This window comes from Pteropus medius, unplaced genomic scaffold (genome assembly GCF_902729225.1).
Source record: "Pteropus medius unplaced genomic scaffold, Ma_sr-lr_union100, whole genome shotgun sequence".
Lineage (NCBI taxonomy): Eukaryota > Metazoa > Chordata > Mammalia > Chiroptera > Pteropodidae > Pteropus > Pteropus medius.
The window spans coordinates 145,879-160,988 of NW_024340701.1; the positions used below are offsets into that span (position 1 = coordinate 145,879).

General features: G+C 44.4%; 1 protein-coding gene across 7 annotated transcripts in view; it reads left to right on the forward strand.

Annotated features, from left to right (window-relative positions):
• The window catches only part of CFAP57 (cilia and flagella associated protein 57), a 53,963-nt gene that overhangs the window by 16,830 nt on the left and 22,023 nt on the right, over positions 1-15,110 (forward strand). For all 7 annotated transcript variants that reach the window (XR_005657369.1, XM_039883303.1, XM_039883311.1 and 4 more), the window contains 8 exons: positions 817-1,029; positions 1,219-1,392; positions 3,948-4,109; positions 7,865-8,020; positions 9,187-9,280; positions 9,918-10,108; positions 13,582-13,755; positions 14,768-14,926. Coding sequence is in view for 6 of the 7 variants with exons in the window: in XM_039883303.1 (XP_039739237.1) it covers positions 817-1,029; positions 1,219-1,392; positions 3,948-4,109; positions 7,865-8,020; positions 9,187-9,280; positions 9,918-10,108; positions 13,582-13,755; positions 14,768-14,926 (1,323 nt within the window). In the remaining variant the exon portion in view is untranslated. The remainder of the gene's footprint in view (positions 1-816; positions 1,030-1,218; positions 1,393-3,947; positions 4,110-7,864; positions 8,021-9,186; positions 9,281-9,917; positions 10,109-13,581; positions 13,756-14,767; positions 14,927-15,110) is intronic.

Genomic DNA, 15,110 nt, shown 5'->3' on the forward strand with positions numbered 1-15,110 from the left:
AAACTACTGTGGATATCTACATGAAAGAAGATAGTATTTTGGACCAGGGTGGAGGCGGTACAGTTAGAGAGAAGTGGATGGATTCAAAAGATACTTAATTAGTAAAACCAATAGTTCCTGAAGATAGAGTAGATATGGGGCATAAAGAAAAGGGAGGGACCAATGATTAAAAGGAGTAAGAAGTCAGCAGATGAATTTGGAGAGAAAAAGCAATTGAAAAAGAAAGGCATTTTATGCAGAACATGTTGCACCTGCAGATCGCGGCTCACATGCCAGATTCTGTTCTTACTGAGACTGAGTAGATTTTCCTGTAGGAATGTTTCTACATTTGCTGTGTGCCCTTAGGACAATTTCCAGAGACTTTAAATAATTGCTTGTATAATATTTTAACAGTCAACTTATTTGGTTGAGGAGAAGGTCAGCTGAGGTCCCTATTTTTCCATTCTGGAAGTCCCTTCTCTCTGTCCTATTTTTGCAAATTCCATGAATATATAAGTTTCTCCCCCAATCCCCGCCATAATTAATTGGTTGTAGAATTATAGGAATCGTTACAATTGGTTCAATCTTTCCATTCATAAATTGAAAAGGAAATAGGAGTATTTCATCTTCAATATTTTATAAGCATCTTGGGAAACAGAATGCTAACATTCCCAAAAAGCTATGGCTTGTTCTTCCTAAAGGGTTTGTACCAGGAAAGGACGTTCTGCCTCAGTCTAGAGGCACACGTTGCCTTTTCCGTGTGTGTGCATGTGTGTGTGCGTGTGTGTGTGTTTGCGTGTGCACACTCTTCACTGGGAATGTCTTCCTCCCCTGTAGATTCATTCCATTGTGTGGAATGTTGATGACAGCAAACTGATTTCCTGTGGCACAGACGGTGCTGTGTATGAATGGAATCTATCCACGGGAAAAAGAGAGACAGAATGTGTGCTCAAGTCCTGCAGCTACAACTGTGTTTCCATCTCCCCTGATTCCAAGATTATCTTTGCTGTTGGATCTGACCAGACCCTCAAGGAGATTGCAGATTCTTCCGTGAGTCTCCCCTTGCCCCACCCCTGGGCAGCTACAACGATCTGCCGGAGACAGCCCCATGTTTACTGCAGAGAGTGTGGTGAGAAGAAGGCCTGTGACAACAGGGTCCCTCCTTCACGGGATAATGACTCAGGGACACTGAGGACAGGGCTCAGGCCTGCAAACTGAACAGAGCTGTCTGTGTTCCAGGTCCTTCGAGAGATGTCAGCATTCGATGTCGTTTACACAGCCATTGTCATCTCACACTCCGGGCGCATGATGTTTGTGGGCACCTCAGTGGGAACCATCCGTGCGATGAAGTACCCTCTGTCTTTGCAGAAAGAATTCAATGAGTACCAGGCTCATGCTGGTCCTGTCACCAAGGTGAGAGGGGACCCTCTCTTCAGGGCCCAGTCCCAGAACTAGCCCTCAACAGATCCATTTGATCCTGCCTTCCACATACCTTCTTCATCCTATCAACCTCCCAAGGCCTTTTCTCTCTCCTTATTGATTTATCCAGTCATCCATTCAATAAACATTTACTGGATGTTAATAGTCTTTGTTTAAATTATTCCCAGGAATTTACCCTAGGAAATAGAGATGCGCCTAAAGATTTATGTACAAGGTTGTTCACCATAATATTGGGAACATAATAACGGGCCATTTGAGAGATGCTGTAGGCTCTCTACCCAGATCTCCTCTCCCAGGCTAATGCTGCTGAGTGTTGGCTGCTCACAGCTCTCCTCCCGCTCCACAAAAGTGCCCTTGACTAAAAAGAGTCACAGCCCAGGAGATGAGCTCCTGCCCCTCCCCCGGGGTACAAAAGGTCCTCCCTGGGGGTAATAACATGAACACTCATTTGTAAATTGTCCCTTCATTCTCCCTTCTAAAAAAATAGTTTCCATGCACATGGAATTCTGAAGAACAGGCACTTGGAAAATGTGTATCTCCCCACCCCTCCTCCCTTCTCTTATTCAAGATTGAAAAACACCAACACCTGAGGTTTTCAATTATGACCCTGACTCGATAATGACTTACCTGTAGACACTATCTTTATTAAGAAAGGAGTTTTCATTTATAAACTAGAACATTCTTGTACTGAGCCAGGGTCTTAGGTCCAAAGTAAATTACTATAACCTATTTCCCACCACCCGCTTCCCTTCAAATCTAAGTTTGTGGATAAGATGTTTATCTTTCTAATGATAAAAGCAATGCATGTTTATTTTAGAAATAAAGTCCTCATAATAATATCATTAATATTTTGGTGCATTTTCTTCTACATATATATATATGTATATGTTTTCTATATATATATATGTTTTAGATAAATTGATATCATATTACATGTATACTCTTTCATAGCCTGCTTGTTTTTTTTTTTACTTAATGCTATTGTAAGCATCTTGCCAATTAAATACTCCTCAAAAGCATGATTTTAGTATCTAAACAAATATCCTATCATATGATAGGCTATAACTTATTTAACTCTTCTCATACAAGTGGGCATTTAAATTACCTTATGAACTCGGACAAATGTGCTAGTCTACAGATTTCCATGGGCATCTCCAATTACCTTCTAAGGCTGAATTCCTAGACAGAGATAGAATTCCTGAGAGAAAGAGCATTGCCATTTTTAAAGTTTTTAACAAATACTGCTGATTGTGAGAAGACATTTTTCATAGTTAATTCTTTTTTTTTTTTTCCTTTTATTTTGAAGTAATCATGGGTTCACAGGAAATTTTAAAGATAGCGTAGAGGTCCTATGTACCCTCCCCCCAGTATTCCCCAATAATTACATCTAATGTATCTATAATACGATATCAAATCAGAAAATTGACATTGGTTCAATAAGTGTGTGTAGTTCTATGTCACTTTATCACATGCATGGATTAGTGTAACCACCACTGCAATCGAGATACAAAACTGTGCCATCACCACAAAGAGCTTGCTCATGCTGCCCTTTAATACTCACACCCACCCCGCTTACCACCCCATCCCTAGTCCTCAGCAACCACTCATTTGTTTTCTATTACTAAAATCTTGTCATCTTGAGGATTTTATATAAATGGAATCATGCAGTATGTGACCTTTTGAGAGTAACTTTTTTCACTTAGCATAATGCCCTTGAGATCTATCCAAATTATTTCGTGTATCAATAGTTTATTCCTTTTTACTGCCAAGTCACATTCCATGGTAAGGATGTACCATAGTTTATTTAACTATCCACCTACTGTAGGATATTCTGAGTTTCTCCCAGTTTTTGGCTATTACAAGTAAAGCTGCTATGAACAATACTGTACAGGCTTTTGTGTGAACTTAAATTTTCACTTCTCTGGGATAAATGCCCAGTAGTATGATTGCTGGATCATATGGTGAGTGTATGTTTCATTTTTTAAGAAACTGCTAAGCTATTTTCCATTCCTACCAGCAATGCATGAGAGAGCTAGTTTCTCCAAATCGTTGTCAACATTTGGTACTGTCACTATTTTTATTTTGGCTGTTCTAACAGGTTGTTGTGACATCTCATCATGGTCTTAATTTGCGGTTCCCTAACAGCTAATAATGTTGAACATCTTTTAATGGCCTTATTTGCCATATCTGTATATTCTTTTCTGTGAAGTGTCTTCATATCTTTTGCCCACTTTCTAGTGGAATCATTTGAGATTTTTACTGTTGAGTTTTGAGAGTTCTTCGTATAGTCTAAATAATAACTGACTCTTAAGATTCTAAATCCACAGTGAATATAGACATAGTCTAGCTTCTTCTTTTCATTACCAAAGGCCCACGAGGGCTCCTGTCTTATTCTCACCCACGATCAAGCCTTCCTCCCGTGAGGCTGTTCCCAAGCTTACATGGAGGGAGGCCTTGCACAATAGCCAGCTCAATCCTGGTCATCCCAGCCTCAGAAAGCCTCCTCTCCATGGTCTTTTTCTCCTCAGATATTGCTCACCTTCGATGACCAATTCCTGCTGACAGCTGCCAAGGATGGCTGCCTGTTCACCTGGAAGGTTTTTGATAAAGATGGTCGGGGAATTAAGCGAGAGAGGGAAGTAGGCTTTGCCGAAGAAGTGCTTGTTACTAAAACAGACATGGAAGAGAAGGTAAGAATTGGATCTAATGAAGAGGGACATGGAAATTACCAGACAACATCCATACTCCTGGGCCAACATTCGAGGCCCTCTACAGCTGGCTGCACCGAGCGCCCAGCTTTCTCTGCATATTCTCTGCCCACACTGCCATGCTGCCCTCTTCATTGCTACTTGATCTGTTTCCACCGCACCCTGCCTGTCATTCAGCCACATGATTGCCTTATGCTGTGCTTTACTTTTAGCCCATCAACTAGCTTTCCTCTTCCTACTCTTCGAGGGTGGAAACCATGACATACAATTTTCTCGTATGACCAGCAGTTTATAGCACGTGGAAGACAATCAATACTTACAAAATTGAACTGACAAAATGAACATTCCGGTTGTATCTGTGAAACTTAATAACTGCTAGTATGTGAAGCCTTCTTTACTCACACACACAAAAAGAGGTATTTAGAAAACATTCCCCAAAACTACTCCCCAATAATAAAACAATAATACAATTAATAATAACCAATAACCAACATTTTTTAGGTTTGCCATGAACCAGGCACTATGCTTATTATAAGTATTTTCTCATTTATATCTCACAACATCTCTATGAAGAAGAAACTGTTTTTTTTCCCACGTTTTAAGAACTGGTTTCAGAGAGGTTGAGTGGTAAGTCCAAAGTCACTGAGCTAATAAGTAGCTGGACCAGAGTTCTGATCCGGTTTTAATCCAGAGCCCGCTCTCTTAATCACTATCCCAAAGGGCCTTTCCTCCTATTCATGTAGTAAACATCCCATAAAGATGTGTTTTGAGGGAGCTTTGAGGGAGCTGTGTGTTCCACTCCCTAAGGGAGAAGACAAATGGATGGTAAACTAAAGAGGCTTACAGAGGATGACAAAGCTATGCACTCATTGCTGTTCATCCAGGAGCCAAAGCACATTTAGTGAACACCTACTGTTTTCTGGGTGCTGGGGATGCATGTGTAAAAAGACAGGCATGAGCCCTGTGAGCAAGGAAACTCACAGTCAAGTAAGATATAGAGACAAGTAAAATCATCAGAACAGCAATGCCAAAATGGACCCCACACAGGATGATAGGCCCCTGACATTTCCCAAGATCCCTCCAAGAGCTCCCTGGAACTTTGGGCAGGAAAGGCAAAGTAGAAGGAAAGAACGGGTGAGAGCCTTTGAGAGTTGGGGTCTGACCCACTGCAGGAGCCAAATATGTCTCCTTCTCTTCCTTCTCTCTGTTTTCTTCTCTCTTCCTCCCAAGGGATAGGAGAAAAGACCAAATAGGAGACACCAGGCTTCACCAAAAGGCCTGTGGTGTCTGGGCTGACTCCTGGCCCAGCCCCCAGCTAGGCCTGCCAGAACTGCTGCCAGGCTGGAAATGACAAGTACATGTACTGCTGACTTCCTAAAACTCCTGTCTCTCTTGGCATCCACGAGACGTCATTCCTATTATTCTCTGTGAGCCTCTCTGACTCTTCCTTTCTGGCTCTTCCTCCACCTGTCCTTTAAAAGTCACATTCCCCAGAATTCCCAGCTCTCTTTTTCCTTTATATTCTATGACATTCTATGTAAGTATCTCTCAGGCCATGATTTACCCAGTCATTCGGTCATTTACTCATCTAACTAGTATTTACAGAGGGGTCCGCTATGTATCGGACACTGTACTAAGGTCTGGGATCACAGAGATGAAAGCTATAAGAGGGTCTTGTCTTTAGCTTATAGCCTGGGAGGAAACATAGGTGAAATCAAAACTGGAATTAAGTGTGATGAAGGAACAGTGTTGTTGGAACACAGGAGGAAGGACCCTGATGCAGGCCAGATAGTGCCAGAGGAAGTGAGCCTTGGACGGAGCCTTCCAGAACAAATGGGAAAGGCTCTTGCACACCGAGGACTAAGTGCGTGCAGAGGGATGAGAGAGGGGTGCTCTGGGGAAGATGCTCCTGGCTAGATGGGGCTGGAAAAGAGAGGGGTTGGAGAACAAGCTGGAGAGAGATTGTGCGGGGCCTCTTGATACCATGTTTTAGGCTTTGGAAATTGTTCCTGAGGACCCGCTGACAGACTTAGGTTCGGGAATGACTTGAGAGATTTACGTTTTGAAGAGACTGCTGTGCAGCAGTGTGAAGGAGGGATTGAGGAAGGACAATGAGCATGGCAAACACTGGATCATCCCCGCCAGTAAATGTATTCCACTAGCCCAAGGCAGACCCCCTGGGTCATTTATTCATCTGATAAATATTTATTTAGTGCTGACAGTGTTGCTGGTCCTGTGCCAGGCTTCTGGGATAAGGCAGTGAAGCAAGAAAGGCCAAGTGCACCTACAGGGACCTATCTGGTGGGAGAAACAGTCCTCATCTCCGGTTCTCTCACCTTCACCACACAGACAATCAGGCACCATGTTCCCTTAAGTCTCTCTCTTGAATCTTTCCATTCCGCTTTGCTCCCTCTACCCTGCCTCTGGTGAAGCCCATACCATCCTCTTCCTGAAAAGCAGTACCCTTGCCTTTAGCCTTCTCTAATCTAGCCCATGCTCCACTCTGCCATCAGAGAGGTCTTTCAGAGGCCAAAGTCAACTGAATTGGGTTAGATGAGGACCTTCGGAGGCCCTCGAGGGTAAAATCCAAATTTCTTAGCAGGGCCTACAGAGACTTTGAGGGTCTGACCCAGTCTCGGCCTCCTCCCTCACACTCTGCCTCCCATCTGTACCAAATCATACGCCGTGCCCTGACCTGGCATCCTCGCTCTTACCTTCCTGACTTTGCACATGCAACTTGTATTCATCTCTTGTTTCAGTATTTCCTGTGTGCCAGGTTCACGCTAGTCTGCTGGCCAGGAATGCAGAAACGAACATAACACCTTCCTTGTTCTCTAGTCGTCCATAAGCAGTAGGGGAGACAGACCAGAAAAGATGAATGGGGATGCACAGAGTGTATTCATAGGTGAGCAAGAAGAAAACACCTGAGTTCTCACTTACTCTAAAAAAATGAGGTATGAGTATTACATTAGTTTTAGAAAACTGTGGCAATGGCAAATATAATGGATTAGAGGAAGAAGACTTAGACCTAGGAACCAGCAAAGTGGTAAAAATTAGGACTTAAAGTAATAACAGTGAGGTCAGAGGGACAAATGGACAGTCCTGAGAACCGCCCAGCTATAGGCACATATCACAGTTCGTAATGGGGCAGGCATCATGATTCAACAAATATTTTTCAGATGCCTGCTATGCATTGGGCACTTTTCTAGGCACTTGGGATATATCAGTGTACAAACCCAACAAAGGTCTCAGCCTTCTTGGAACTTACTTTCTAGTTGGGAAAGAAGACAGAAGACAATAAACAAAGTAATAAAGTATATATTAGAAAGTGCCAAGATCTAAGGAAAGAATAAAAGTGGGGCAGCGGGGAGGATCATGAGTGCTGGGAATGGGAAGGGGAGGTGAGCAGGGTTAAATAGTGTGGTCCAGGTAGACCTCACTGAGCAGCTGACATTTATGCATGTTTGAAGGAAATGAGAGAGTTATTAGCCTAATAATGCCCGGCACACAGTAGGGCTTGCTGAACATATGTTGTGAGGGTAGAAAAAGAAGCTCGTCTGTCTTTTAGTTTTTAGTTTGCATGTCTCTTGTGGGGGAAAGATAACAAGTTTTAGTTGAGACTCATGAGTCGTAGGCTAAACAGAGCTGCAGGTCTCAGAGAGCTCAAAGCCACAGATATAAATAGTCCAATTGAACCACACTGTGAATGCTCTTCATTCTGCATCCTTCCCCCAAAGGCTCAGGTCATGTTGGAGCTGAAGACTCGAGTGGAAGAATTAAAAATGGAGAATGAGTATCAGCTGCGACTAAAGGATATGAACTATTCTGAGAAGATTAAGGAGCTAACAGACAAGTTCATCCAGGAAATGGAGTCCTTGAAAACGAAAAACCAGGTCTGTTTGAGAGACTAAATGAACAACCACAAATCAAAAGAAATTTCCTATTTACTCCAGTTTATTCAAGATGGAACCGGCATGTGCTCATACATGCAATAAGATATATTATAATGGGTGCTTTTAAAGCACAGTCGATAATATCAGAAGTAATTACAACAAAGTACTAAGTAGAAAAAAGCAGAATATGAAATATATGAATATTATTAATTAGGTAATATAAATATGCACAGAACAGTTTTTAAGAAACTAGCTAACAGAGTGATTATCTCTGGAAATTGGGGTTCCGGATCATTTAAATTTTGTTCTTAATACTTTTCTGTAATTTTGAGATTCTCTACAATGAGAACATATTACCTTTATGACCAAGAGAAATTTATTTAAAAACAAAATGAAAAGGTCACAAGATAAACTAACTATAGAAAGAAAAGAGTTAGCAGAATATTGATCTCTGAATTGTCAGTAGGTTAATTAAAATTAGTCTAAATGGTCTTCCTGTAGTTAGATTTGGCCCAGGACTCTCTCAGAATAATTTTTTTTTGTTCTGCACAGATCTGCCTGGCCCTTCATCCAAAACCCCCTATTTATTGTTTAAAGGGTATTTGTTCTTTCATGTCATCTCCATGGGTCAGAGTTTGGCTTTAAAAAAAAAAAAAACCTTGACTGTTAATTTTATTATTTCATTCATTTAATCACCAGACTTTGATTTGGTGCCCCCTGTAAGCTAAGCATAAAGTCGTGTCCTAGGGATGGCACTTCCCCTGATTGCAAGGAGCTTTCCGGTTCCATCAAAGAAAACACCTCTTTAGAAACTGACGCATTAACAGATCCAAGGATTGAGTTGACAGCGATCTGCCAACAACAGAGAATTCCACTGAATCCTTACTTTTTCCACCCAAAAATGCATTTGCTACATGTCCGAAACAACTCATCATTGACAAGACCCACGTAGTAGGATATAAATAGCGAAAGTATAGAACTTTCAGAGCAGAATATAATGTAAATAAGAAAAGTGATAGCTTAGTTGTTGCTCGTAGAACAATGCTTGGTACAAAATATGAGCTTGAGAAATGTTTGTGAGTAAAGACAGATGTAAAATGCGTTCTTGCTTCAGTAATGCTTTCAGCAGATGTATAGAAATGAGAACATTTGACCCTGTGTTTCAGGTTTTAAAAACAGAAAAAGAAAAGCAGGATATATTTCATCATGAACGCATAGATGACCTCCTAGACAAACAAAGCCGAGAACTGCAGGACCTAGGTGAGTTCACAAGTAGGGGCCACATGGGCGGAGGTGGTTGGTTAGGGGCAGAAGGGTTGATTAGGGACTCTAAGAGTCCAGCAGAAGTCCCAGGTGATATGGATTTGTCTATTAACGGACCACATGAATCCCCTGGAACTCACCATGATTTTTACTCCTATGTATTTACTCATTCATTAAACATGGATGAAACACAAGCCAGTAGTAGATACAGAAAAGTTCAGGTTTGGAGCCCGATAGACTGCCTCGGGTCCCAGACTCACCATGTACTTGCTGGGAGCTTGAAGGAGTCACCCAGCCTCACTGGGCCTCAGTTTACTCTTCTGTAAAATGAAGGTACTACTACCTGTTTTGTACACTCAGCACATTCTTCTTGGCCCTGAACCCCCAAACATCCTGTCTACACTTTCCTGGAAACCTTTTTGCCTAGACAGCAAAGGAGAGGGAGTTTGGCTGCCTAATGAGATGATAGAGTTGGAGGTAGATGAGGAAGATGGGCAGGCATTTGAATCTTGGCTTTGCGAGCAGATGTTCTAGCTGGTGCTGGAAGGGGGTGGAAAAGCACTCCAGGCTTCTTAGGTGTCTCTGAGATTAGTGTTACTGTTCCACCTTAAATACCTTTCTTTCTTCTCTCTAGAATATTGCAACAACCAAAAGTTGCTTCTAGAATATGAGAAGTACCAGGAATTGCAGCTCAAGTCCCAGAGGATGCAGGAGGAATATGAAAAACAACTTCGGGATAACGATGAGACCAAGAGCCAGGCCCTGGAGGAGCTAACGGAGTTTTACGAGGCCAAACTGCAGGAGAAAACCACGCTTCTGGAAGAGGTACTCACAGGAAGCCAAGCTGTGCCTCCCTTCCATGGTGCCATCCTGCAGACCTGGCCTGTGAAGAGCCCAAAGAGCTGTGGGAAGCCTTGCTTGACCTTGACCTCCTTTTCCTTCCCCAGCTTGCTTTCAGCATGCTTGTTTTCTGGCCTTAATTTTACACATTTGTTTCCCTGTAGACCACAAGACTCCCAGAGCTAGGAGGTGCTCAGATTTGAGGCTGAAATTCCTTGGATAGACTAAGTTCAGTTCATACCTATTGTTCTATCTTAACGTACCTTCAAGCCTTAAGAACTGGGGAGACCTTTCTAGAAAAAGCCTACAGAACCTAGAGAGGAACGACGGCCCTGAATAATGGGGAAGGTGGTTGTCTGAAACCCCATGGTAACTTCTTATGTCTTTCAAGGTCAAGTCATTTCTTCACTGATTTAACAAACACAAATCATGCCTTATTGCTAGGTAACCAGCCTGAGTGCTAGGTAACCAGCAGAAATAAAACACAGGGCCTGGTTCTCAGTCAGGTGAGAGAAGTGGTCACATGGATCAGGACAGTCGGGGAATACAGACAAAGGGTGCGCCCCAGCCTGGAGGTGGGGAAGGCTTGCAGGTGCTAATCTGATCCAGGGGGAATATAAGTCAGAACAGGAAACGGGGAAATGCAAGAGAGGAGGGAATCCAGGCAGAGCAATGTGATAAAATGTTTAAGCAGTTTGAGTTTCCAAAATATCTAGTTTCCCAAGATGAAGAGAAAATTGGGAGAGGCCGCATGGCCTCCTATTCAGCATGAAATTTTGGCAGATGTTGTGCTGATAGTGAGTGGGTGGGAGAGTCACGAAGGCGTGGAGCAGTTTTCGAAGGGAATGAGGAAGAGAGTGACCAAGAAGAGGACTGGCAGGTATGTGGCTGAGAGCCCAGCTCAGGTCTGAGACATGAATTCTGGAGGCATTAATCCACCGGCCTGGGTGCTTTTCTGCAGCATGGCACAGCAAGCTGGTGTGTGAGTGAGGAAGACACAGCAGCCCTCATTTGTAACTGGGGTTTTTTTTGAGTGGTGCCACAGAAAATAAAGTTCAGCCAGTGACCAGCCATTGTGTCCAAGCCAGTGAGGGGTCAGTAAAGGAGACGTTATTATGGAATCCTCTGTAACCACCCCCAGTGATGGCAAGGGAGACTGTGAGTCAGCATCTGGAAATGTTTGATGAACTGGGAAGGTGACCAGGCAGTGGGGGATAAATGTGGTGAGAAGTAGGAAGTAGGGGTGAAGGTCTCCTGAGGGCAGGAGCCTCAGAGCAGGCTGAGCCCTGAGCAGCTGGCAGCCAGAACTAAGGGAATTTCACCCCCACTTGAGCCCCGTGTGCTTTGGTTCTAGGTTCCACAATGTGAGGAGAGTTCCTTAACACAGCTCTCACGAGCCACTCTGACTCAGCGCTGCCCACACCCCCCTCCCCCAGCCCCATTTCCAGTTGTCCCTGTTCAGCTCCCTCCCATCCAATATAACAATATGGAGCATCTGGGAGTTTCCCACAGAGCCTCTGAGCTTCTCTGCTCCTCTCTGCTCAGGATGATTTCTGTTCCCCGGACTCCTTTTCCTTCTTTTCCTGGCCACTTGTGCTTAACTCTTACAGACTCAGGACAAGGGCCAACTCCTTGAAGAAATCTTCACTAACCCCTCTGCCCTCCCACAGGGCTAAACAGCCTTCCTTTGTAGTCTCAGGGCCCTACACATCTTTCTACCATGTGGCTTACACGGTGACATCCTATGTTCACTGAGCCCTGCCCTCGAGGGTATTGAATCTACCCAGAGGGGACAGAGGCTGGCCTTCCTTCCAGGACCTTCCACAGTGGTTGCAATGCATTTCTTCTTTTGAGTCAGTAAGATTTCAACTCAGAACTTTCCTAGGAAGCTTCCACTTGGCATGCCATCTTACTAATTTGGATGGGCTGCTTTTACGTTTTAGCAATATTTACCAAATCGAGAGCAGGGGTTTGTGGGCGACTCTAGGCTGCAGGCAGTGCTGACCTTGGCAGGCTTTGATCTAGCAGGAGAGTGGTGACATGTAATGGGCAAAGAGAGAAGCCTTTCTCAAGAGGCCACTGAGTCCAGTTTTAAAGTCACCTTGTCTCTCTTAATACCCGAAACACACAGTCCAGGGATGGTACGAGCCACCTGGGAGAGTGCCAGGGTCTGTATCAGACGAAAGCAGTTGATTCTGATACCATCTAAAATTTCCACCACTAGGTGGCAGTAAGCAAAGAGGAGTCGTGCTCTAGTCACTTGCCAAACTCCACCAGGCTGCGTTCGTTTTTTTCCAGCATCTGGGCTCTCTAGACTTTCACTTATTCAGCACCATTTATGTGCCAGATACTGCTGGGTGTTCCCAGTGGTAAGCAGAAAGGTGTGCTCCTGCCATCGAGGAGCTTCCATTCCAGTGGAGGAATCTGTCAAACAGGCAATTATAACATAAAGTGATGAAGAATGGCAAACTTCTCACAGGAAATGAAAGTTGAGCCGAGAGCTGAAGGAAGAATAGGAGAGGGGGCTGAAAACAGAGGGACAGCATGTGCCAAGCCCAGCCATTGAGGGACGTGCACGTTTGATGAACTGAAGTTAGTTTACTTCTGGCAAGAGTTTGGGGTGGGAGTGATAGCTGAGGCCAGAGAGGTAAGCCAGTGCTAACTCATGCAGAGCCTTGTAGACCCGACTCCATCCTGAGGACAGGGTGAGCCGCGGAAGACTTTCAGGTTGGGGATGGCATGATCACATGCGTGATTTAGAGGCTCCCCTTGACTAGAGAGTGGGAACAGACTGGAGGGAAGCATGACTAGAGACTACTTAGGAGACCAACACAGCAGTCCAGGCAAGAGATGACAGTGGTGGAGGCATAAAGGGAATTAGAAGGTGAAAGGTCAGGTGGGAGGTGAAAGGTCAGGATTGATTGGAATAAGGAGTGGGAGGGCAGAATTAAAGATTCATTCATTCATCTGGATATTTGCTGAGTAGCTGCTATGCGCTGACATATGTTGCACATTGGAGACTCAGCAATGGACATGATAGACAGGGCTTCTACCCTCAAGGAGCTTACATCTCGTGGGAGAGACAGTCAAGTAGTTTCACAAGTAAATATAAAATTACAGGTGTCTCAAGTTCAGCGAAGGAAGGATGGAGGACATCTGGGTGTCAGTGTAAAGATCAGAGGCAGAACAAGGTACGGTGTGTTGGTAGGATGGTGGTTGAAGTGATGGAGCCAGAGGCCTAATCTAGTAAGGAAAGAAGAGAAGGTAGAAGGACAGACAGGAGGAAAGTGGACGGACGGGTCAAGGAATCCATGGCTTTGGTTTCCATTTCTGTAATAACGCTCCGTCTCCCATTCCCCAGGATAGGCCCCCTATGTCCCTCTCATCCCAGGTCTTCTGAGCATAAAGGCATCATGTGTCCCTTCTCCCCAAGCACACATTCCCTGTCTCTGAGCCAGGCACAGGAAGACGTTAGGCAGCAGCTGCGAGAGTTTGAAGAAACCAAGAAACAGATTGAAGAAGATGAAGATCGAGAAATCCAAGATATCAAAACCAAGTATGAGAAAAAGCTTCGGGATGAAAAGGAGTCAAACCTGCGGCTCAAAGGAGAAACAGGCATCATGAGGAAGAAGGTACTGAGGTGTTCCCTGAGGGGCCGGGCACGGGCAAGGGCAGTACTGCAGAGAACACGTGGATGGAGAGCATGGTCAGAGAGCGGAGCCTGCTGACAGCGGCTCTGCCTCGGGTGGCCTGTCAGAGTCATGCCTGGAGGATCTCATCTCCAGCAAGCAGTTTGGGAGAAGAGCACTGCCTGGTGTGAGGATTCTCTTTGCACTGTCAGAGAGACAGATTCTTACCACATTATTACAACAGTCGGGGCTTCCCCTTCTTTTTCCAGGGATCATGAGGTTCACTGTGACCCTGATAGGCACTCTCTGGGCTTTCATTTATTGGCAACTAGTTTTCAGAGCTAAACCCTTGATAGAATTGGAGATGAGGTCTTCTGGAGATGATATAGTCTTTACCTGGAGGTGTCCTCAGGCTCCTGGTCCAGGGAGTCCTGGGTGACTCCTGTTCAGACTCCGTGGGTGGGAGAAAACTTGGGGGTGTTTAATTTACAAGGCAGAGCAGATGTTTTTGGTCACTGATGGTTAAGACAAGGAGGGATCCAATTTTCAGATCCTTATAGAATTGCCACAGTTTTCCCAAAACTGTTTAGCGATAGAGAAACCAGTTTCAAAGCAACCTCGCATTCCTTCCTATTAGAAATCATGCTGCTAGTCAGTCTAGGAGACAGTCATGTCTTCCCTTCTTGGACATGGCTAAGATGGCTCATCTAGGGCTCTATCTCTACAACCTTGATAGGCATGGATTACAACTTTTCAAGGTCAGTGTGGTCATGGAAAACTCTGGGTCCACTCGGGGCACTGGTCTCCAGAACCTCTTGATGCAGACAGTCTGCCTTTGCGTATAGGGACAGGACCGTATCTTACCAGACAGAATACTACATCATCCATTTGGCCTGGGAAACTCCTGACTGTCCCAAATTTCAATAGGGAGCTCTTTAAATTTGCAGATAGTTGGGAGGAGTGGAGATGAGTTCAAAAACTTTGTGGTCTTTGTTGTTGCTGTTTGTATCTTTAGTTCAGCAGTCTGCAAAAGGAGATTGAAGAGCGAGCCAATGACATTGAGATCCTGAAGGGAGAGCAGGTGAAGCTGCAAGGAGTCATTAAGTCCCTGGAGAAGGACATCCTGGGCCTCAAGCGGGAGATCCAGGAGAGAGATGAGACGATTCAAGATAAGGTGATGGCTCATCTTCTCTCCTCCCTCAACTGCAGCCTAGACTGACCCAAGCAATGAGGACAAAGCCCAAGACAGAGGGAAGGACCCTGGCTTTTGGAACACCTTTATTTAACTGTGTGTTTGGCTAATTGCTGTAATCCTATCACATTCAAGTCTCCCAGCAACCCCAGGGGCTCTGAGCAAC